The following is a 23,321-nucleotide window of genomic DNA, read 5'->3' on the forward strand; positions in this document are numbered from 1 at the left end:
CGAGCCCGATGTATATGCTCTTCAGTTCTTCACATAGTTCATTTGTTCATGAGTCATACCATCAAGCAGAGACTCGCTGATAGAGGCTATGGTGCCTCCCTTATAAAACGCGCTTTCAACACAGTCTCTGCAAAACCTAGATCCCTGCAAACCAAAAATGTCTCCAATGTTGATGGCGATTCCATTCTGACATTCACCACAGCATATAGCCCACAATTCAAAGATATTAAATACGTAATTTTTAAATATTTACCTGTCACTAATTAAGATGATATTCTCCGGCAGGTCATTTCTAAGGGCTGTAGATGTATTCCAAAGAAGGGTTTAACACTGGGAAATATTCTTTCCCCTAGCTTGTTGAGACGTCCCACAAACAATAATAACTGGCTAGCAACCACTGGATTTCACTAATGCGGTGGTTCTAGGTGTAATCTCTGTTATTATGCCCAGGATAGAACCTATTCTTTTCCTATTACACCTAGTGTCCAGCATAATATTACCAGCTTTATCAATCGTGATACAAAATTAGTTGAGTATTGCATTTATTGGTCACATCCGTTATGTCGGATTCACCACCCGAAAATGATAGCGGAGCGTATTTCAAATATCAACAGTTGCAATAGCACATATTCTGGGGCATCAAAACATTTCGTGTCCATATATAATAATGATCTCACACATTTTTCTTTCTTTGGTCTTTAGGAAGTTAATTATCCGGTACGGGGTGGAAACAGACAAACACCTTAATATGCGTGAAGCCTTCCGGATCTTGCGCTTAAATACTAAATACCCTTCGGGTATGAATTTCCACAATGATCTATTTTACATCTAAATTCATACTGGTTTATTCCGAGCAGACCATCTATATGGTGATAATCCATGTTTTCTGAACTTATTTAGTGTTTTTTCCAGTTATTATTTGTTGGCGTACTTATTTGCCTTCCTGTATATTGCGCCATCATTGCTCAATCATCATCGCAGAACGCACACAAATGACGCAAATATCCTAAAGATTTCTCAGCAATGACTGCAATTAAAATAATCAAACAATTTTGTACAGCTTTTTTTTTGCTTTATTTTTCATATATTTGTTTTTTTGCCAGTTTTTTCGCAATATAATTTAATTATTAGTTTTTTGTTGATACAGATAGAAATTCCCGTTACATCCACGGCTTCATGAATTAGTTCTGCATCAGATATTTGTTTTTGTCAGTTTCATTATAACTTATATCTGTTTTTCGTTGATACAGATAGAAATTTTTGCTACATCTATAGCCTCGTGATCAAGTTTTGCATTATACTCTATGCAGACGTATCCCATCGCAATCTGATCTGTTATACATTCAATTCTTGGATAGCATGGATTTGTATGTTCCATCTAATTTGGAAGAAGTCTAATATATATATATATATATTTTTTTTGTTTGGCATTGTTATTGCGATGCTATATATTGAATCTATTATTAATTTCAAGCATGTATGTTTCGGTAACTCTACAAACAGTATATTGCCCTACCTTCCGTTCCTACTGTTGATGGCATCTGCAATGTTTTAACTCTGTGATCTCACACTTTCATACTAACCCCGGTGTTGTGTTCCTATATGGGCTAATCCCCTGGCAACTAACACCGTGGTTTCCACACAAATTTCCTGCAATAAACAGTTTATATACAGAGTGGGATACAAATATGCATGAACAAGATTAGGAGGTTTCATTCTATCTTATTTTTCACCATAATGCTGTTTTGCATTTCTGGCTTGTTCGTGTGATGCTTGCAATGATCACCTTGTCTGCATTTGATCTAATTGTCTTCAATGTGAACTGTGGCTGTGATTTTCTTGCACGCCTTTTGCATGTTTAATTGATTTCTTATTTAATGTCCATTATGCTTGTATATATATGACTCCATTGTCCTTTTCTCATCTGCTATGACTAAGGGCGCAACCCTAGCACCAGAAAAGAATTTTAAATTTTTCCCCTTTTTGTTAAATGATCCAATAAAGTTTTTTCATATTTTACCTGTTGGACTGCGGATTTTCTCCTTCTTGTTTTCTCCATATGGCTGTGCTCACCAGCGGGACCGGCACCCTTCAGTGGACTATCTTCACCCTGTTTGGATTCAGCTTTGCAGCTCCCTAACCCTCCCTCCTATTTTTGAGAGGGCTAACATTATCATTTTTGAGTTTCTTACTTTTCATAAAGTTGAATATTTTTGGATTATTTTTTTTTCTTTTGCAATGAGCCTATCTCTCAAGCTTTAGCTGCCTTGATTTTTTTTTCATAATTTTTTGTTTTTTAATCAGTGAATGCCTATTCACTGCACTCTTTTGCTTTAGCTCTCTAAACGCTTTATTTTTTTTGCCATTTATTACATCACAGCTCTATTTAGATATAATGGTTTTCTCCTAATTATAACTCATTTATTCCTATGGAGTACATAATGATCAGGACTAGTGATGGGCGAGCACTAAAATGCTCGGATGCTCGTTACTCTAGTCGAGAAAATTGTAATGTTCGAGTGCACGATCCGAGTAACGAGTATAATGGAAGTCAGTGGGAAACTGGCATTTTTTCGAGGCCCTCCCTCAAAGGTCTCTAGAGGGTCTAAAAATTGGTCAATTTGATGGAAACAGTGCTGAAATGGCATGGGAACAGCATGGGAAAGACCCCTGGAAGGATATCTGAATCCCAGGTCGCTTCTGTGAACAATATTGTCAGAGTATTACGCCACTTTTACGGATTTACAATAAAACATACAAAAACGAAGATAAAATGGATTTTCCTGGAAAAAAAGAAACATTCTTTCCAGGATAATTTCTTGTAAAGAAGGCAAAAGAAATAAGAGAAAATAAATGCTCCTCCAGACCTTGGGCTATGATCACATGTAGTGTTTTTGCACGTTTGCATTGCTATCAATGGTGAAAAAAAACATTCACCAGGAAATTTAATTTTAACATTTTACTACCTAATCTGGCCATGTGGTGTGTGAGACATGATCAAACACATCCTGTTTCATTTATAAAGGAGGGACTCTGAAAGTTGAATTTTTTTTTTTCAGGGCCATCAGGTGCCCTCACTATTTGTAGATGGCCATCAGGCAACCCTTACTATTGTTAGAGGGCAAGCAGTCGGCCCTCACTATTGTTATTGCATCCCAGGTAATGGGTCTTACAGCAGGACAATGACCCCAAACTCAACTAGAAGGTGGAGCCTCCGAAAATCATTTTATCCCATTATTAAGGAGTGGGTCTCATAGACTGGTAAAGCCTATGCACTAAGTGCATAGGCTAACATTTACCCCTGGGGGGTATACAGATATCCCAAAGAATGTTAAAGGTAATCCTGTAAAAATTATTAATGCGGGCATCATAAACTCTCTTAAAAAATTAATTGGGGGGTTGCTTGATGATCACCTGGTTTATATGGAGGTGGAGGAGGAGGACAACATTAAAAAGATGAAAGCCTGAAGGTAATACTCATGTTTGGGTGGGAAGGGGTGCATGGGAATATACTGGATTTCAGTTTACGTTCCGCTGCTGTCATCCGGTGGTGTTGAGAAGTCTGGGCCAATCAAGTCCTTGTTCATTTTGATAAGAGTCAGCCTGTATAGCTTCTTGCTCCATTTCAACTTGCTCTGCCTGCAAAGCCTCCTCTTAATTGTGAGCAGAGTATGTTTCAGTAAACAGAGAAGCGGGATGGTTACGCTGATTATGCAGTCATCGCCGCTCACCATCTTGGTTAAGTCTTCAAAGTTTTGGAGAACTGCACAGATGTCAGACATCCATGCCCACTCATCAGCTCTTATGTGCAGAGGATGACTGGAATATCGAGGGGCATATTGGAGCTGGTATTCAACTACTGCCCTATGCTGCTCACAAAGCCTTGCCAACATATGTAACGCTGAGTTCCAATGCGTGGTGACATCGCACACCAATCTATGAGCTGGAAATTGCAAACGCTGTTGCAGCACTGCCAGGGGGCAGAAGCTGTAGCTGACATGTGAAAATGGGCACACACGCGGCATACTTTCACAAGTAGCTCAGGCAGATCTTCGAAGGTTTTTAGAAACCACTGAACCACCAAGTTGGGCCAGGCATGATACAGTTGAAACCAGACGTTTACATGCACTATATAAAAAGACAGATATGCATGAAATCAGAATAAACATTTCCCATTTTAGGTGAATTAGGATTACCATAATTTTTAATATTTGCCAAATGCCAGAATCATAAGAGAGAGAGAATGTTTTAAGGCATTTTTTTTGCTTACTGCAAAGTCAAAAGTTTACATACATTTCATTAGTATTTGGTACCTTAAACTGAATGACTATTGCCCTTAAACTGAATGACTTGGGTCAAACGTTTGGGATATCCTTCCACAAGCTTCTCACAATAGTTGGTCAGAATTTGGGCCCATTCGTCCTGACAAAACTGGTGTAACTGATCCAGGTTTGTAGGTCGCCTTGCTCGCACCACCCTTTTCAGCTTTGCCCATACATTTTCAAAAGGATTGAGATCTGGGCTTTGTGATGGCCACTCCAAAACATTGACTTAGTTATCCTTAAGCCACTTTGTTACAATTTTGGCAGCATGCTTCAGGTCATTGTCCATTTGGAAGACCCATTTCCGCTCAAGCTTTAACTTCCTGGCTGATGTCTTGAGATGTTGCTTCAGTATTGCCACATAATCTTCTTTTCTCATGATACCATCTATTTTGTGAAGTGCACCAGTCCCTCCTGCAGCTAAACAACCACACAACATGATGCTGTCACCCCCATGTTTCACAGCTGGGATGGTGTACTTAGGCCGGACATTCCCATCTTGTTTGTACTTGCGTATAATTGTTTGTACGGATGAACAAGGCACCTTCAGGTATATTGAAATTTTACCCAAGGATGAGCCAGACTTGTGCAAGTCCACAATTCTCTTCCTGATATCTTGGCTGATTTCTTTAAACTTTCCCATGATGCTACACAAAGAAGCAGTGTGTTTCAGGTGTGCATTAAAGTACATCCAAAATGCTAACAGCAGTATTAATTTATAACGAGCCCTAATGAGGGCTGTTATTGCAATTCAAAGAAATAGAATTGTCGAATCCTTGCCTGTACGCAGATAAAATTCTCTCCCTCATTCAGCAGCATCTCTCCCTGCTCTGCCTGTTTCCGTTGGTAGACTGTGTTGAGCAGAGGGGCCAGGGTCTTTAATAGACCCGATGACGCTATGTGGAGAGCCAATCACGGTAATGCCACTACGAACATGGCTACGGCATGACTGATGGGCAATCCCTGCATGATTATTGGCCATCTAAAAAGCGGGGCAGGGACTCTAGCTTCTGCCCGAGCATTCAAAAAATACTCGTTGAGTAACGAGCATATTGAGTACACTGATGCTCGATCGAGTAACGAACAGTGACAGTGACTAGCTCCCTCATCACTAATCAGGACCTATTCAGGATGGTTATAAAAGTGTCCTATTTGCTTTGTGTATTTTTATTTTCAAAGGCATTATCCCAGTTTATGGTATTAACTCCAAGCGTATGGAAATTAGCCTTCCTGAAGTTTAGTTTCCTTGTTGCCCTTTTAGTATACTGCTTATTAAAAGATAAGTAAACACTTATTATTTTATAATAAATAAATATTATCCAAGAGACTCCCAATCCGTACATTTGATACGCTGTCTGACCTATTGGTTGAAGTTAGTAGTGTCCCTCCTCACATCCTCCATTTTGTTGGGTCCAACACTTGTCTTTTATTATTGTCAAAAACCTGATTCCTTTGATGGACTTTCAGGTTTCTGCTCCCCGACTTATATCAGGGTAGTTGAAGTCCCTCATAATAATGACTTCTCTCAGCATCACCTATTTGCTTTATGAGGATATTTTCGTGACTAAAGCGAACATCACCACTGCTGCCAATGCTGGTATGCTCAGTGACCTGCTAAATAATAAAAATATAATGTTCACTGTAGTTGGTACTGGAGCAGTAGCAGGTAACTAGTTGTGGACCTGGGGAAGGTGAGTACCTGCAGTGTATGTTGTTTTATATTTATGAAAGTACTTGGGACAGATTTGTTTAAAGTGTAAAACCAATTTAATTCCCTTTGTACATTAGGATCAGCTCCCACTTGCACTGTCGATTCTATGTAAAGAATGAAGTCTTTAAATGCACTCCATTTGAGCAATAATTAACGCAGCAAGTAGTATCTGTTAAGGGGCATATGTAGAGTTTATGCTGCCCTAGGCACTTTTAGTATTGAAACCCCCTATTGGTGAGCTGGACAGGTGCTAATACACCTTAGAGAGCTTGACAGTCAAACACTTGAAAGCTATCCCTCCTGACTTTTCCTTATGTGCTATTAAATAGGACGTTTTTCTTCATTATACTGTGTGCTGCCTCCATATTTTTTATACTACATCGGAGGGTTGGTATATACCTGGGAGGCTTTGCACCCTGCTTTGCTGGTGCGGCTTTTGTCTTTTTCTACTAGATAGATAGATATGATGGGGATAGATAGCTAGATAGATGATAGATATGATGGAGATTGATGATAAATAGTGAGAGGTAGATAGACCTACAGAGCTCTGCTATGTACACATTATGTGCATTGCTATTTCCTATCTGATGGAAAAAGCAGTGTAAGGCTATGTGCCCACTATTCAGAAATGCTCCGGATTTTTCCTGAGCGTTTCTGCATCTCCCTGGCAGAAAAAACGCATGTCGATTGTACATGTGTTTTTCCTGCCAGGGACAAGTGGAAGTGAAGCGTTTTTATCATGCGATTTTTGCATGCGGGTTGTCAAGCACTTTCCAGGCGATTTTAGCATCACTTGGACAGTGCTTGACAACTTGGTCACACTATATAAATCCATGCAACCGGCATGGATTTATATAGTGTGACCGTAAAAGAATGGTAAAAAATAAACATTATACTTACCTTCTGATGGCCCCCGATGTCCTTATCCGATGCGTCCAGTCTCCCCGGTGTCTCGCGGTTTTGGAAAAGAACCTGCCATGACGTCATTTAGTCATGTGATGGGTCACGCGACCGCCGACCTCAGCGGTCGCGTGACCCGTCACATGACTAAATCACGTCATGGCAGGTCCTTTTAGACCATCGCGAGCAGCCGGGGACAATGGACGGATCGCTATGAAGACCGCGGGCCATCAGAAGGTAAGTATAATGTATATTTTTTATTTTATTCTTTTTTTTTTACAGGTACTATGGTACTCGGGTCTGGAGGAGAGTCTCCTCTTCTCCATACCCGGGTACCATACGCACATTGAACAGCATGTGCATATGTAGTGATGCGGATATTATGTGATTCAAAGCAAGGCAATGGCGGCGAAAACGCCGTGATTCCGCAAAATAATTGGTAGTGCTGCGAATTTTTCCGCAATGATAATCCGTAGCGGAAATTTCCGCTGCATGTGCACAGCACATGCGGATTATCATTGGGGAACCTGGCAGACCTTCTACCACGCGTTTTTTAAGCGTTTCTGCAACGGAATTGCCGCTGCGGAAACACTTAAAAAACGCATAGTGAGCACACAGCCTAAATGCATATGTGCAGAGCTGAGAGGTGTTTGCAGTTTGTTGCAGGTTTCTATGCATCTTTAACACCAGACTGCTCTGCACAGTGATGAGTCTGTTGCTGCTCTGCAGGCAGCATGTTCCTCCTTCCCCAGCCCTTGTGCTCAGGATGATGTAGCAGAGCTGACACCCCCTCCCCCACCTCTCCTCAGGAGATAACAGCATTATATAGTATACGTCCTGCTATAAACCTTACACTGGTTGTGCTCTGGGGTTCACCTGCATCTGCTCCTGATTAGTGGAACTGCGTGGAGAATCCTGTTGCTTCAACAATCCAGCCTGGCAATGGTGCCACAGGGGGCCCTCAGACACTCCTCTCTGAGAGGGCCCACTCCCATACTACATCTCCCCCACGGACATTGCTCAGGCTGGGAGGCCCCTTTATCAGTGAAGACCAGGGAAACAAGTGTTATTACTTACTGTTTATTTCCCAGTTTGTCCCCAGTGACGCAGCAGGAGCCGTGCATTTCCCTCTGATCTTCAAAGTTCGCACGTCGCCTGGTAAGTGAAGAAGGAGGAGGCGCTTCACCAAATCACAGCGCAGCTCTTTGCTGAGCCGTGCTGTGCAGCCAATGAACAGAGGCACAGTAAAAGCTAACACAGACTGGCTGCTGTGCATTATAATGAGGGCAATCTGGTCAAGCGCCCCCCAAAAAGGCTCGGGCACCGGGCGGTAGCCCAGATTGCCCTCATTATAATCCGCCTATGAACACACCCCATAAATTAAGTGCTCTCTCCTCGCTACAGTAATGGCAAATGTGTAGACAGTAACTGTGGTTTAAGCACACTGTAGGGCTCATAAGGTAGGGGAAATTTGGATTTGGGAGCGCAGATTTAATTAGATTTCTTTTGGTTGGGGAGCTCTGTTGCTTTTCCAGAACCTTTATGGTACCAGTAATGTGGAAATCCCTTATATTTCTCTTAACAGATGACGGACATAAGTGGGAGTTTGTTTTTGTTGGTTGATTTCAAGCTTTTATTGGTGCCATTTTGGATCACTGTTAAGGCTCAGTTCACATTTATCCTCTGCTCTATACTGAGCACTTAAATCCAAATCTCGGAAATACATCTGAGGTTGTGGGTTGAATTAATCACCTAGGAAAGTTAATGATGCAATTAGTTTTATTTCTTCGTCCATGGTCATACAGCAACTTCATGTATATGGCCACAATGAAATGCCCCCAGTTCACAAGATCTCAACGAGAACCGGTAGTTCCACTGCCCCCGTACCAGACGATACCCACTGTCTCACAACTTTTGATTGGTTCACAGCTTTGGTATCTCCCACCGGTATAGTCTGCAGTCACAGTATATGCTCCTCCAGATGACGGATCCCACAACCGTAGCACATGTATCCAGCTCCAGCCAGCAAACCCCCCCCCATTCCATCATCAGTGTCCTAAATACCCCAAGCAGACCCTCCCTCGGTATAAAGCCCGGCCCTCGGGAACCACTCCCCCCCTAAAGCTAACTGGGCATTGGTGGAGGTATTGTCCTGATATTCCCGGTATATATCAATCTTTTAGGTTTTGCTACACACTAAAAAACGTTTTTTGTTTGTTTTTACAAATATTTTTGCACTACAGTATTTTATATGCTATAGTTTTTAAATTTTTCTGCGACAGTCATGTGAGGGCTTGTTTTTTGAGTTGAAAATCTTATGGGTAGGATTTTGGGGTACATATTAGTTTTGAATCAATCACTATCCATTCCAATTTTTGGGAGACAGAATAAGCAAAACCAGCAATTTAGGATATTTTTTTTCCTTTCTTTTGTGCTGTTCACTGTGTGGTAAATGTGATAACACAAGTTTATTCTCAGGGTCAGTACGATTATACTGATACCACATTTATATAGTTTTTTTTTTATGTTTTGCCACATTAACACTAATTGAAAATAAAATGTTTTTGCATCACTATTTTCTGAGAGCTGTAGCTTTTTTTTTATTGTTTCCACTGACAGAGCTGTATAGAGTCTTGCTTTTTCTGGGACAACATGCCTTTTTCAGGGATATCATTTCTATTTACATACGGCTTTTTGATAGGATTTTATCTTACTTTTTGATTGGCGGTTTGATGAAATAACAAGCTTTTAATTTTGAGGTATTCACTGTAGGTGTTAAATAGTGTGACAGTTTTATAGATCAGTTTGCTCTGAATGCAGCAATACCAAATATGTGTACTTTTTCGTTTTTATATAAAATATACGTTATTTACAGATAGAATTTTTTTTTCGTGCTTCAATTTGTGGGCTTTTTTTTACTTTTTTACTTAGTCCCTCTATGGGACTTTCATTTTTGTTTGCCTGATCACTGTTCCTACGCATTGCAATACACATGCATTGCAATGCATTAGTCCTGTCAGTTTTACACTGACAGAATGCCTGTTAGACCCAGCAAAAAACATTAAAATACAAACTTTAAGTTGTAAGGAAATTGTAGTTTTATTTACTTGTAGTGCAAAGAAAACAGTGAATGTACATAAAGAATGATAAAGAAATTGTCATCATACCTCCTTTTATTCTTTTATACATATTACTCAAAAGCAAAAAAGTGACATCTGAAAATTCATGCATAATAATTTTAAATTTAATATTCTTTTTCCTGAAAATTTTTAAATGGAAGCTGCAATCATACTCGCTCTGCCAGAGGTGTCATGAATTGTGACGTGAAAAATAGGGCTGTGTGCAGCGTTATTTTGCCTGTCAATATGATAGAACAGCGATGGACTACAAGCCACTAAATCAGACATGAACAGAGATTTATATATATTGTACCAAATATGTATGAAGATCCCGCAGCATTGTATCAATACAACCATATTCTTCGGATTCACTTTGTGTGCTTCTGTAAGCAGCACCTCATTAAAATCCCCTATGGCTAAAGGACAACTTGACTGCTTCCAAAAAATATTTCAATTGTAAAAAACTTAGGCAGATGATTTTGAAAGCAAATATATGAAAGTTAATCAGCTACACTAATTTAAAGGTGGAAGCCTTAAAAGGCTCTAAGGATTATGCAACAGTACATCCACAAAGAACTTGTGTGGCATATACAAACAGAAAGGTAAAAGTAAAAAAAGAGACAAACAGCACTAAACAAATTATGACATAACAGTAAAACAAACATAAAACTACAACAATTCTCTAAGTTGAATCTATAAAGTGACAGAACACATCATTCGCAGTCATCACTAGAATGGGTCACCTGACAATGAATTTTCAATCAAAACATATAAATAGCTTATTGTTACAATATAATTCATCAATTTCTGACAGTGAAACTAGCACAATAATACTACATGATGTGTACTGGAACAATAAAGATTATATATGTGTAACAATTTAAATTGCATGTCACTAAAAGAAAAAAAAAAATAGATCAGATTTCTGGAAAGTGTATATAGACGTATTCTCGGCATCTCTAAGATGCCTTCAGGAGATCTGCTTTTCCATATGGTTTGTCTACTTTGATCAAAAATATGAATGGATCCTTAGACAAAGAAAAGGAAATGATTAAAAATGTTTTTCTTTTCCTTTGTACTAGGATCTGCCTTCATGTTCTCAGCAGCACATTTACATTCATAAATTAGCCCTTATAAATACAAATGTATTTAAATGTAATAAAGCAAAGAGCAAACACATGACTGCAAAAGTTTTGCTGAAAAAAACACTTAAAAAATACCTATTACTTGAAACAAATATGTAATTTTTTGCCTGGTGTAAATGTCAATGTTCTCCTGAATTTGGCATTGTTAATTTTTAGTTATTGCGCCTCTCAGTTCTTGAGTCATGGACCCCTCTTCCCTGTATATGAATCTAATTTTGTTAGCCAAGGGGGCATGATCCTCAAGAAGACACCTACAAAAAACTTGAGGACTACGCCCACTTGGGTAACAAGACTAGAATTATACACAGGAAAGAAAGGGCATATCTTTGGATCGGAGAGGAGTAGAAAAAAATGTCAGATCTAGAAGAACAAGTATATTTACATTAGATTATTACAAATGTATGTCAAGGGATGGGCATGACTTATTTTATTCTTTGGTAGAAACCTGTACTTCATTGTACTGATCAAATGATCACCTAATATCATATGATGAAAGGTTTTCCAAACAAAATAACCTTTCATTGAAGCTTAAGAGCTAACAAATGCATTAAGCAATTATCAATATTTTCATGATCAAATATATATTTATCAATATTAACAAAGCTAAAATAGATTTTAAGCAAATATTTTTTGAAATGTCGCTATAGACGTTTGTAAACATTTGCAAATTACGGCAGTTTCTAACTTTTTAACAAGCCGCATAGTTGCTGAGGAATGCGTAAAACATGGGTAACTTCTTCAGACGTTGTTGGTCCTTGCGACACCAACCAATCACTGTACCTTCACTGTTTGCAGTGTAAAGATGATGGCCATCACAGGAAAAAGTAAGGCTGGAAGCAGAGCAGATAAAATGGTACATATTATATTACATGGAACTTGATTTAAAAGGCATTAACAAGAAGTCACATGCCATTTTTGTTTTCAAATTAGCACATTTTCAAGGAGATTATAATAAAGTTTTAAACATAAAAAAATGTTTGGAAAATAAATGTTTACAGCTGTGATAAGTGAACCTGTGTCATGCTTATAGTGTCCATATTAGGATTCACAGTTAAATAACATATTAATATACTGCAGATTTGACTACTTCCCTGCCTACTGATAAACTTCAGCCCAAGGCCCCTATACATATTGTGTATGGAGTCTCACAACTCTCCTTGACAGTTAATGACAGGGAGGAAAAATAATTTGAATACTTTTTTGCTTTCAGGGGACATACAGTAAGCCAGTCAGAAGTGTCTGGAGAGGCAATCTCCTCTCTGTGTATTACATACACATGAATTCTCAGCTGAACCAGAAAAGACTGTCTCCCGAACAAATGTTTAGCTATCAGCTATTTTATGTGTATGGACAGCTTTAACGCTTTCACCCCCTGGGCGATTTTCCATTTTTTCGTTCTTTCCTCCCCTTCTTCCAAGAGCCATAGCGTTTTTATTTTTTCATCAATACAGCCGTATGAAGGCTTGTTTTGAGGGACGAGCTTTACTTTTGAATGACACCATTATTTCTACATTGTGTACTGGAAAGCGGGGAAAAAATTGCGAGTGCTGTGAAATTGAAAAAAAATTCCACAACTGTTTTTTTAGGTTTCTTTTATTTACTATGTTCACTATATGGTAAAACTGACCTGGCAATATAATTCTCCAGGTTAGTATGCAGTAGTGTTGAGCCACCCCCGTAGTGTTCGAGTTCGGTTCGTCGAACACCCGTGTGTTCGCCGAACTGTTCGTCGAACACCTTCGAACACCGTTAAAACCAATGGCAGGCAAACAAAAACACATAGAAACACATAGAAAAGACCTTCAATGGTGTCCAAAAGCTGACAAACTGCTCAGAAGACACAACACATGGAAAAGTGACAAGTACATATAGTTATGCGAAAAGAAAAGGAGGGGGAGACACAGATATAGGCATGTCATGCCCTTCTAAAATCCAAAAAGTGAGAAGCCGACACGTTCAGTCCGCTCCTGCCCGTGCCACCTCCGTGTCGCCGGGTTTGTGCCAGAGCCGCGGTGAACCCTGACGGCCAGCCCCCCTCTCCCAATACTGGTGCCTGTCCGCTGGTGGATCGAGCGAGCCCCCCTGTGGTGGAGGCAGCTCTAAGCATTTTAATTTAAATTGTCTCTCTAATTTGAATGAATACACTTTAAATCCATTTACAAGGATCTATTGGAGGGCAAGTCTCATGCCAGCAGCCGCGTAATTCCAGCTCCAGTAGCGTCCACTAAAGCTGCTGCAGTTAAAAAGCTTTTATAAGGATCGAGATCGGCTGTCCACCGCAAGGCATCCTACTGCCAGTCCCAGCCCCTATGCCTTGGGGTGCCTCCTGATGCTCTTCACTGAGTATCCCGTGGTCCCAAAGCATTTCCTTTGAAAAAATGAAGTGTCCAAACTACAGGTGGTGTAGCTTGCTTAACAGCCGGGATAATCCACTGACTAGCAGACACTGCTACTAGGCACAAAGTATTTCCTGGGCTAGATGCAGTTAAAAATTTGTAATTAGATACTCTCGTTGGATGCTGAGAAAGCATTCTATAGAGTCTCCTGGCACGCCATATATGATTCTCTTAAAAAGCTTGGGGTAGGGGTCTAGGGGACCCTTTTATAGCCAAAATCACGGCCCTGTATCACAATACGTCACCTAGGCTGAAGATAAATGGAACTGTAGCACCCTGAGGGCTCGGTTGCTACAGAGGTATTGCACCTCACCCAGAGGTGTGATATCTCACTCTCAGGTAAGGATGGAGTGTGGATCAGGACCCGACACCTGCATGCATTACACCACATTGCCGTGGGGCAGGGCGACCAATATGCCCCTGAGATGGGCACGACAGTCCCTGTCCCTGGCTGGAGTGGGGGGAGGGAACACTGAGGAAGGGCAACCCTGTAGTGCAGGAGCAGGGAGGAAGCAGTTCCTGGGTGCATTGAGAAGGGAGTATAAAAGGTGGGCACCATCTTAGTTCAGTGCAGAGAAGTCTGAGCAGAAGTGGCAGGGAGCAGTGGCTCTGCATGAGCTCTGCTCCGGAGGCGGGCCTAGTAACAGAGGCCCAGGCCTGGAAGAGGGAGAAGGAAGGAAGAGGAGCGGAGAAGGCTCCAGGAACGAGGAATGAAGGGATCCCAGGGGTGCGGACGGGCGAGTTGCCACAGCACGCCCGAATCCACCTGCGTGGAGGGGTCAGGCCAAAGGGGGAGACCGGTCCCCGAAACTAGTGGAGGCAGGAAACGACCCTCAGCTAGAAACCGGAGGCTGTGACATTTTATGTGGCGCAGCCCCTCGCTACACCCGCTAGGAGGGCAGCACATAGGGTCAGGGAAACTGGCGCCAAGTTTACCAAGAGGAGGCCCGAGGCAGCCGGACAGAAGGGTTGGTAAGAAAGGCCATACAAAGGACACACAAAGGGGGTCCTGTGAAGCGCTCCAAAGTTATCTGGGAGTTGTCTGAGCCCCTCACCTGGTGAGCACAGTACGACGTGGGCAGCCGTTACCTGCAGACGTGGTCTGGATAATAAGAACTGTGAGTAAAGGCCCTGGACTGCATCACTGACTCCGTGTCATTACTGCTGCTGCCCTGCACCATCACCCCCATCCTCCGCATACACTGCCCTGAGGCTATACTCCTCCCGTGGGGAGTTATGCTATGCTCTGCTGCACCCACAACACCAGCCTCAGCGGTCTGCCCTGCAGCGGCGGTTCACTCTGACCGCAATCCACGGGTGGCGTAGTCGGACATTTAAACATCAAAACCACATAAATAGTTCCGCCACTGGTTTGACCACCCTGAGCCACGGAACCGGGTCGCCGCCACGAAGACTACAACCACCAGCATCCACCAAAAAGGGTCCGGCTCCGGGTGTCCCAAGGCCCAGGGGGTGCATCAGAACATTTTCATCACCTTTCACAATCACCAATGGGACAAGGCAGGGATGTCCTCTGTCCCCTCTCTTATACATCCTAGTGACGGAGCACCTGCTCTCATCAATTCGCCATAACCCCAATATTAGGTGGATTGAGGTGGGAGGCACCGAGTACAAGTGCTCTCTATTTGCTGATGATGTCCTAGTATATATCACTCAATCACATATATCCATCCATGCTGTTATGGCTGAAATAGATCACTTTGTTACATGGTCAAATTTTAAAATCAATGCAGCGAAGTCTGAGGCCCTCGATGTCTCCCTCCCCAAATCCATATAGGATTCCATCCAGTCCAACTTTCCCTTTGCCTGGCCCTCACAGGGTATCAAATACTTAGGAATTCCTATTCATAGAGACCTCTCCCATCTATGTTATCTTAATTTTGGGCCCTTTATTGAACAACTCCATACAGACCACGGTTGGCAAGTTAGAACTGTAAGATTCACTACGTGAACCACTGGTGTTTTGTGGAAAAGCACATGTACACTGTGTTCCAAATTATTATGCAAAAAGTGTTTAGGAGTGATAAGGGAAGAATTTGTTTGTTTGTCAGTTAAACTCATTGATGGTGATGTGTGTCAGGGCTCTTTATATCACTGTAAGCAATTGCAGACACCTGTGCTAATTAGTTTGGCAGGTGTGTCCAATGAAAGGCAAGACTACTTAAGAAGGCTGTCTCACATTATTAAGCAGCCTACATTTTCTGCCAAAATGGGAAAGAAAAAGGATGTGTCGGATGCTGAGAAGCAACAAATTGTGGAGTGTTTAGGTCAAGGCATGACTACAATCAACATTGTGCGATGATCAGGATGAAGTGTCTTGGCAATCAAGAAGTATGTAGCTGATTCACAGTACACACGTGTGCGTGCTGATAAGGGCAAATTGAGGACTCTTTCCTACAGGCAATTACGTCAGATTAAAAGAGCAGCGGCAAAAAAACCTTGTCATAGCAGCAGACAAGTTTTTGATGCTGCTGGTGCCTCCAACGTCCCCCGAACAACAAGATGCAGGGTCCTTCAGAGGTTTGCAGCTGTGCATACGCCATCCTGTCGACCTCCTCTATCCACTTCACACAAGCAGAAACGGCTCCAGTGGGCCAAACATTACATGAAGACTGATTTCAAAACGGTTTTGCTCACGGATGAGTGCCGTGCAGCGCTCGATGGTCCAGATGGATGGAGTGGAGGATGGCTGGTTGATGGACACCCCACGCAAACACGGCTACAGCGCCAACAAGGAGGAGGTGGAGTAATGTTTTGGGCTGGAATCATGGGGAGAGAGATTGTCGGCCCCTTTAGGATCCCTGAAGGTGCTAAAGATGAACTCCATAATGTATGTGGATTTTCTCAAACAGCACTTCCTGCCATGGTTCAAGGAGAAGAACCGTGTATTTCACAGCAAGATCATTTTTATGCATGATAATGCACCATCTCATGCTGCACATAAAACATCTGCATCTCTGGCTGATATGGGCACAAAAGGGGACAAACTTATGGTGTGACCCCCATGCTCCCCTGACCTCTACCCCATTCAGAACCTCTGGAGCATCATCAAAAGGAGTGTCTATGATGGCGGGAGGCAGTTCACATCTAAGCAACAGCTCTGGGAGGGTATTCTGTCCTCATGCAAAACAATTGAAGCAGAAACCATCCAAAACCTGACAAATTCAATGGACGAGAGAGTTCAGAAGCTCCTTTCGAAAAAGGGGTCCTATGTGAAAATGTAACATCACCTAGAATAAAGTTTTGAGTTGAAAACTGTTTGATTTCAGTTTCTAATAACCTGCTAATGCTTAGAATTTCAAAAATGACCATTTTTTTGGTCTTTATTAAAATGAAAAGGTTGATCGAAAAGTTTGGGGGATCTAAGAGTGTGGCAACCCAGTAGTCATGATTACTTCGAATTCTGACAATATGAGGGTCATGTTGCAGGTAGTGCAGCAAGAAGGCACTTATGTGTCTTGCGCATCTCGGAGCCCCAAAATTATTTTCCAGGCTAGATGCAGTTAAAATTATTATTAATTTTAAATCTGGTGGAGCTTAGTATAGATGGCCTAATAGGATCAGTGCTGCACACTGCTACAAAGCCCAAATTATTTTCCAGTCAAGATACAGATACACATGATTAGTAATTTGAAAGCTTAAAACGGTTGGTAGGTTGATTTTAACCAATCATCAAGCTTTTACTCTCCCCAGGATGACACAGGGGTAGAAAAGTCGTTTCGGATCCATGATTTGTTCATCTTTATGAACGTGAGTCTATCTACATTATCAGTGGAGAGCCGCGTGCGCTTATCTGTCAGCACACCACCAGCAGCGCTGAACACACGTTCAGACAGAACGCTGGCTGCGGGGCATGACAAGATCTCCAAGGCGTAAGTGGCTAGCTCCGGCCATTTATCCAGATTGGAAGCCCAAAAAGAGCAAGGGTCAAGTGACACAGTCATGGCTTCAATGTTTACTTGGAGATACTCCTGTACCATCGTCTCTAGGCGTTGACTATGTGTCAGACTTCTTGTCTCCTGTGGCCTTGCAAAGGATGGGCTAAAAAAGTGGTGAAATGATTTCGCAAAATTGATGTTACCAGCAGATACTGTGGTTCTGTTACGGTTTGAGTGCTGAACACTTGACGGTCCCACGGTTGGCAAGTTGGAACTGTGAGATTCACTACGTGCACCACTGGTGTTTTGTGGAAAAGCACATGTAAGATTCTGCAACAGTCTCTGCTGATACTCCTGCATGCGTGCATCCCTTTCTATGGCAGGAATAATTTCTGCAAATTTACTTTTGTACCGGGGATCTAACAGTGTGGCAACCCAGTAGTCAGGATTATTTCTAATTCTCACAATTCGAGGGTCATGTTGCAGGTAGTGCAGCAAGAAGGCACTCATGTGTGTTGCACATCCAGGAGCACCAAGTCCCTGTTGTGTTGGTGGCGAGGTAACATTCATGCTTCCTTCCTCTGTCCTCTCCCCCCAACCTCGCACAACAGAAATGTGATCAAGGTCTCCCTCATCTGATGAGTCTTCCATCAGTTCGTCCTCCACTTCTTCCTGGGCTCCTGCACCTTCCTCACTAGTTTGGCTGCTACCATGCGCCCTGGTAAAACCATCTCCCCCACCCTCACATGCCTGCCGCCTTGGTGCTGCCGACCGTCTGGACCTTGCAGATGTTAGCCCTTCCGCATACAACTCCTCCTCCTCTACTTCCTCCACCTCCTCTTGTGCCACCACCTGACTCCGAATTCTGTTTAACATGTGCTCCAGCATGTAAATCACCGGAATAGTCATGCTGATAATGGCATCGTCAGCACTAAACATCTTCGTCGCCATTTCAAAACTGTGCAGAAGGGTGCATAGGTCCCTGATCTGAGACCACTCCTCCAGCGTGATTTGCCCCACCTCTGGATCTTGTTGGCCCAGGCTATACGTCAGAACGTATTGCACCAGGGCTTGTCGGTGCTGCCACAGTCGCTGCAACATGTGCAGAGTTGAATTCCACCGGGTAGACACATCGCATTTTAGCCGGTGAAGTGGCAGGCCCAACGACTTCTGTAGAGATGTAAGTCGCTGAGCTGCGGGATGCGAACGGCGGAAGTGAGCACACAGCGACCGTGCCCTCTGCAGAAGGCCATCTAGTCTGGGATAGTGGGCTAAAAATTGCTGGACAACCAGGTTCAACACGTGAGCCATACAAGGCACGTGTGTGACATTGCCCCGGCGAAGGGCCGCACCCAGGTTTGCAGCATTGTCGCACACGGCCTTCCCTGGTTTCAGGTCCAGTGGAGACAACCATTCATGAAATTGGTTCTCCAGAGCTGACCACAACTCCTCAGCTGTGTGACTCACATTTCCTAGACATTTCAAAGTAAAAACCGCCTGATGACGTTGAGCCCTACTGCCAGCATAGTAAGGAGGTGTGCAGGATCCCTTCTGCGCAGTTAGAAAGCTTGTGGCATGACCAGACAGGCTTTGGGTGCAGGTGGAAGACCGAGAGGAGGTTGAGGAGGCAGAAGCAGTGGAGGAACTTTGACATAAAGAGGATTGACGCACAACTCGTGGGGACGGCAAGACTTGGACAGCAGCCCCTTGTCCTGCTGTCACCATAGTTACCCAGTGCCCAGTCAGCGACATGTAACGCCCCTGTCCATGAATACTCGTCCAAGTGTCTGTGGTGAAATGCACCCTGTCACACACAGAGTTTCTCAAAGAAGAAGTGATGTTGTGTGCGACATGCTGGTGGAGCGCAGGCACACCTTTCTTTGAGAAGTAGTGCCGACTGGGCATCTGGTACTGGGGCACTGCGACGGACATAAGGTCTCGAAAATCCTCTGTGTCCACCAGGCGGAAAGGCAGCATTTCTGTAGCCAAGAGCTTGCAGATGGTGAAATTCAACCTCTTAGCTTTCTCATGGCTAGGAGGAAATGGTCTTTTACTTGTCCACATCTGAGGGACCGAGGGCTGGCTATTGTGCTTAGACGGGGTTGATAAGGGTGTCCCCGGTAAACTGCGGGTCTGTGAGGAAGATGCAGGCGGACATGTTAGGTTGCCTTGATCCAAAGGTGGTGCTATCGATGTCGGACAGCGCTCAACACCAGCTGGTGTTACCACCTCCAAAGAAAATGATGACCTGCCAATCACGCTGGCTGTTGCGGGTAAAGAGGTGGCAGGTCTGCGCCCCAAAACAGGTGTGAACGCTGTCCCCCCAGTCACAGAGAATGAAGAGGCCGCGGATGCACAAGATATGGCAGACGGTGGTTGGCCCGGCCGGCTAGGCCGCATTGTAGCACACTGAGCTTCCCACTGCAACTTATGCTTCATGTCCATGTGCCGGTTCATGCATGAAGTACTCAAACTATGTATTTTTTGGCCTCTACTTAGCTTTTGCTGACAAATGTTACAGATAACACGAGTTGGGTCATCTTTATCGATCTGAAAAAATGCCCAGGCTATGCAAGGCTTAGCACCCATGCGACCTGAAGAGCCACCACGACTTGTGGTGAGAGGCAGAGTTGTGTTTGAGGATGCAGTTGTTGACGTGCTTCCAGTACTACGTCTCTGTCCAGGAAGGCGCAACCTGACCTCGTCGTCACTAGCATCTTCCTCCACCACCTCTGCTGACCTCATCTCTTGGCTGACTGTGGGTTGACAGTAAGTGGGATCTCCAACCTCATCATCATCACCCTGTGCGTTATCACACCCGTCGTCCTCAGAGCCAACCTGTTCCTGCCCTGACAAAAAACTAAAGTTGTCGCTCCAATCAGGTATTTGAGTCTCATCATCGTCTTCCTCATTGTCTCCACCAACAGGAGTTACAGTTTGGGAATGAGGGTCTACATTATGGTCAGAACCTTCTGCGTCTGGTCCTGGATCCGACTCATAAAGATTCTGGGCATCAGTGCAGATCATTTCCTCGTCTGGATTCACAGAAGCGCTGGAGTCGACCTCTGATTCCCAGGCTATAGTATGAGTAAACAGCTCTGCAGACTCAACCATCTGTTCTACCTCATACTCAGATGGGCAGCTGGAGATTTGGGAGCTGTGAGGAAGCAAGTGCGATTGGGGTGACACCTTTGAGGACTGGAGTATTTGTGATGTTGAAGTTGATGTGGAGGAGAGCCCACTTAAAGGAGCACTTGATATCCGTTGAAGCACCTGCTGTTTTTGTGCCTCATCTGGAATTTGTAGCGATTGGCGTGGCCGTAAGAAAGGGATCTTATCACATTGTCCGCTAAAAGAAGTAGACATTTTAGTTTGGCTGGAAGATGGTCTTTCTTCTGCAGATGTTACTGTTGCTTTAACACCTACCCCACGGACACAACCTTTTTTCCCCTTCCCAACACGCCTATTCCCCTTTCCACCAGCAGCAGGCCTTTTTCCACTCATTTTGGTGGTTAACTAATTCACAACTCTGGAGTTGTTTGCACAAAAAAACAATGGATGGGAACCGAGCAGAACTGAGTGGCCAAACTGTGGTATTAGGCCAAAACTATTGGCTGGGTTAGATGCAGAAAAAAATTATATTCAGTTTGCAACCTGATGGAGGTCAGTATAGATGGACTAATAGAACAAGTCCCACACACAGCTAGAAGCCCAAATATTTTTTCAGAGGTAGATGCAGAAAAAAATTATATTCAGTTTGCAACCTGATGGAGGTCTGTATAGATGGATTAATAGAACAAGTCCCACACACAGCTAGAAGCCCAATATTTTTTCAGAGGTAGATGCAGAAAAAAAATATATTCAGTTTGCAACCTGATGGAGGTCAGTATAGATGGACTAATAGAGAAAGTCCCACACACTGCTAGAAGGCCAAATATTTTTTCAGAGCTAGATGCAGATAAAAATTATTTTTAATTTGCAACCTGATGGAGGTCAGTATAGATGGACTAATAGAGAAAGTCCCACACACTGCTAGAAGGCCAAATATTTTTTCAGAGCTAGATGCAGACAAAAAATTATTTTGAATTTGCAACCTGATGGAGGTCAGTATAGATGGACTAATAGAGAAAGTCCCACACACTGCTAGAAAGCCAAATATTTTTTCAGAGCTAGATGCAGATAAAAATTATTTTTAATTTGCAACCTGATGGAGGTCAGTATAGATGGACTAATAGAGAAAGTCCCACACACTGCTAGAAGGCCAAATATTTTTTCAGAGCTAGATGCAGAAAAAAATTATATTCAGTTTGCAACCTGATGGAGGTCAGTATAGATGGACTAATAGAACAAGTCCCACACACAGCTAGAAGCCTAAATATTTTTTCAGAGGTAGATGCAGAAAAAAATTATATTCAGTTTGCAACCTGATGGAGGTCTGTATAGATGGATTAATAGAACAAGTCCCACACACAGCTAGAAGCCCAATATTTTTTCAGAGGTAGATGCAGAAAAAAAATATATTCAGTTTGCAACCTGATGGAGGTCAGTATAGATGGACTAATAGAGAAAGTCCCACACACTGCTAGAAGGCCAAATATTTTTTCAGAGGTAGATGCAGATAAAAATTATTTTTAATTTGCAGCCTGATGGAGGTCAGTATAGATGGACTAATAGAGAAAGTCCCACACACTGCTAGAAGGCCAAATATTTTTTCAGAGCTAGATGCAGACAAAAAATTATTTTGAATTTGCAACCTGATGGAGGTCAGTATAGATGGACTAATAGAGAAAGTCCCACACACTGCTAGAAGGCCAAATATTTTTTCAGAGCTAGATGCAGACAAAAAATTATTTTTAATTTGCAACCTGATGGAGGTCAGTATAGATGGACTAATAGAGAAAGTCCCACACACTGCTAGAAGGCCAAATATTTTTTCAGAGCTAGATGCAGAAAAAAATTATATTCAGTTTGCAACCTGATGGAGGTCAGTATAGATGGACTAATAGAACAAGTCCCACACACTGCTAGAAGCCCAAATATTCTTTCAGAGCTAGATGCAGAAAAAAATTATATTCAATTTGCAACCTGATGGAGGTCAGTATAGATGGACTAATAGAATGATGCTATGCCCAAAAGATTTTACTTCACTAGGTGCAGTAAAAAAAATTGGTATTCTATACACAGGTGGTATATCTTGCAACACAGATAGGCTACTCCACTGGCTAACACACTCTGCAATAGGCCAAAAAGGATTAGCTTTGCTAGATTCAGCCAAATGCTGTGAAAAAAACTTGCACAGCACTGGCACAGACCTGCCTGGCAAAAACTGATAGGAACTGATGTAACCTAGTCCTGAAAAGGACTCCAATTACAATTAGTCTTTACTCCCACAATCTATCTATTTAAGAGCACAGACCTCCCTGATAAAAGTCGTAGGAAATGCTGTAATCTAGTCCTTAAAAGGACTGCAATCACAACTATTCCCTACTCCAAAGCTATCTGTGTATTTGTGCAAAAATTGGCTTGAAATTAACAAGGTATAGCGCACACAGCAACAGCGGTGCCGTCTAACACGCAGCTGCAGCAGTGAGAAAATGGTGGCGACGGGGAAAATGGCTTGGTCTTATAGGTCAAGGACATGTGACATACACTGACAATGACACATGCCCTTGCTTGTGTGAAAAAAAGCACTTCGCTCCGTGTGTGCGCTGCTGATAGGCTGACAGATTGCACCTCCCCACTGCAAATGCGGGAAAGAGAAAAAAAAATGGAGATCTTCATTGTTCCTGCAGAGATCCATCCCCTGCCCCTCCCCCCACCCCGCTGTAC

General features: G+C 42.8%; 1 protein-coding gene across 1 annotated transcript in view; it reads right to left on the reverse strand.

The window, feature by feature from the left end:
* Window positions 1–10,074: 10,074 nt before the first annotated feature.
* The window catches only part of LYST (lysosomal trafficking regulator), a 789,135-nt gene continuing 775,888 nt past the window's right edge, over window positions 10,075–23,321 (reverse strand). The window contains exon 52 of the mRNA XM_073671457.1: window positions 10,075–12,027. Within this exon, the coding sequence (XP_073527558.1) occupies window positions 11,886–12,027 (142 nt within the window). The 3' untranslated portion in view covers window positions 10,075–11,885. The remainder of the gene's footprint in view (window positions 12,028–23,321) is intronic.

This window comes from Phyllobates terribilis, unplaced genomic scaffold, assembly GCF_046119375.1.
Source record: "Phyllobates terribilis strain yellow unplaced genomic scaffold, ASM4611937v1 Scaffold_3__8_contigs__length_932513732, whole genome shotgun sequence".
NCBI classification, from domain to species: domain Eukaryota; kingdom Metazoa; phylum Chordata; class Amphibia; order Anura; family Dendrobatidae; genus Phyllobates; species Phyllobates terribilis.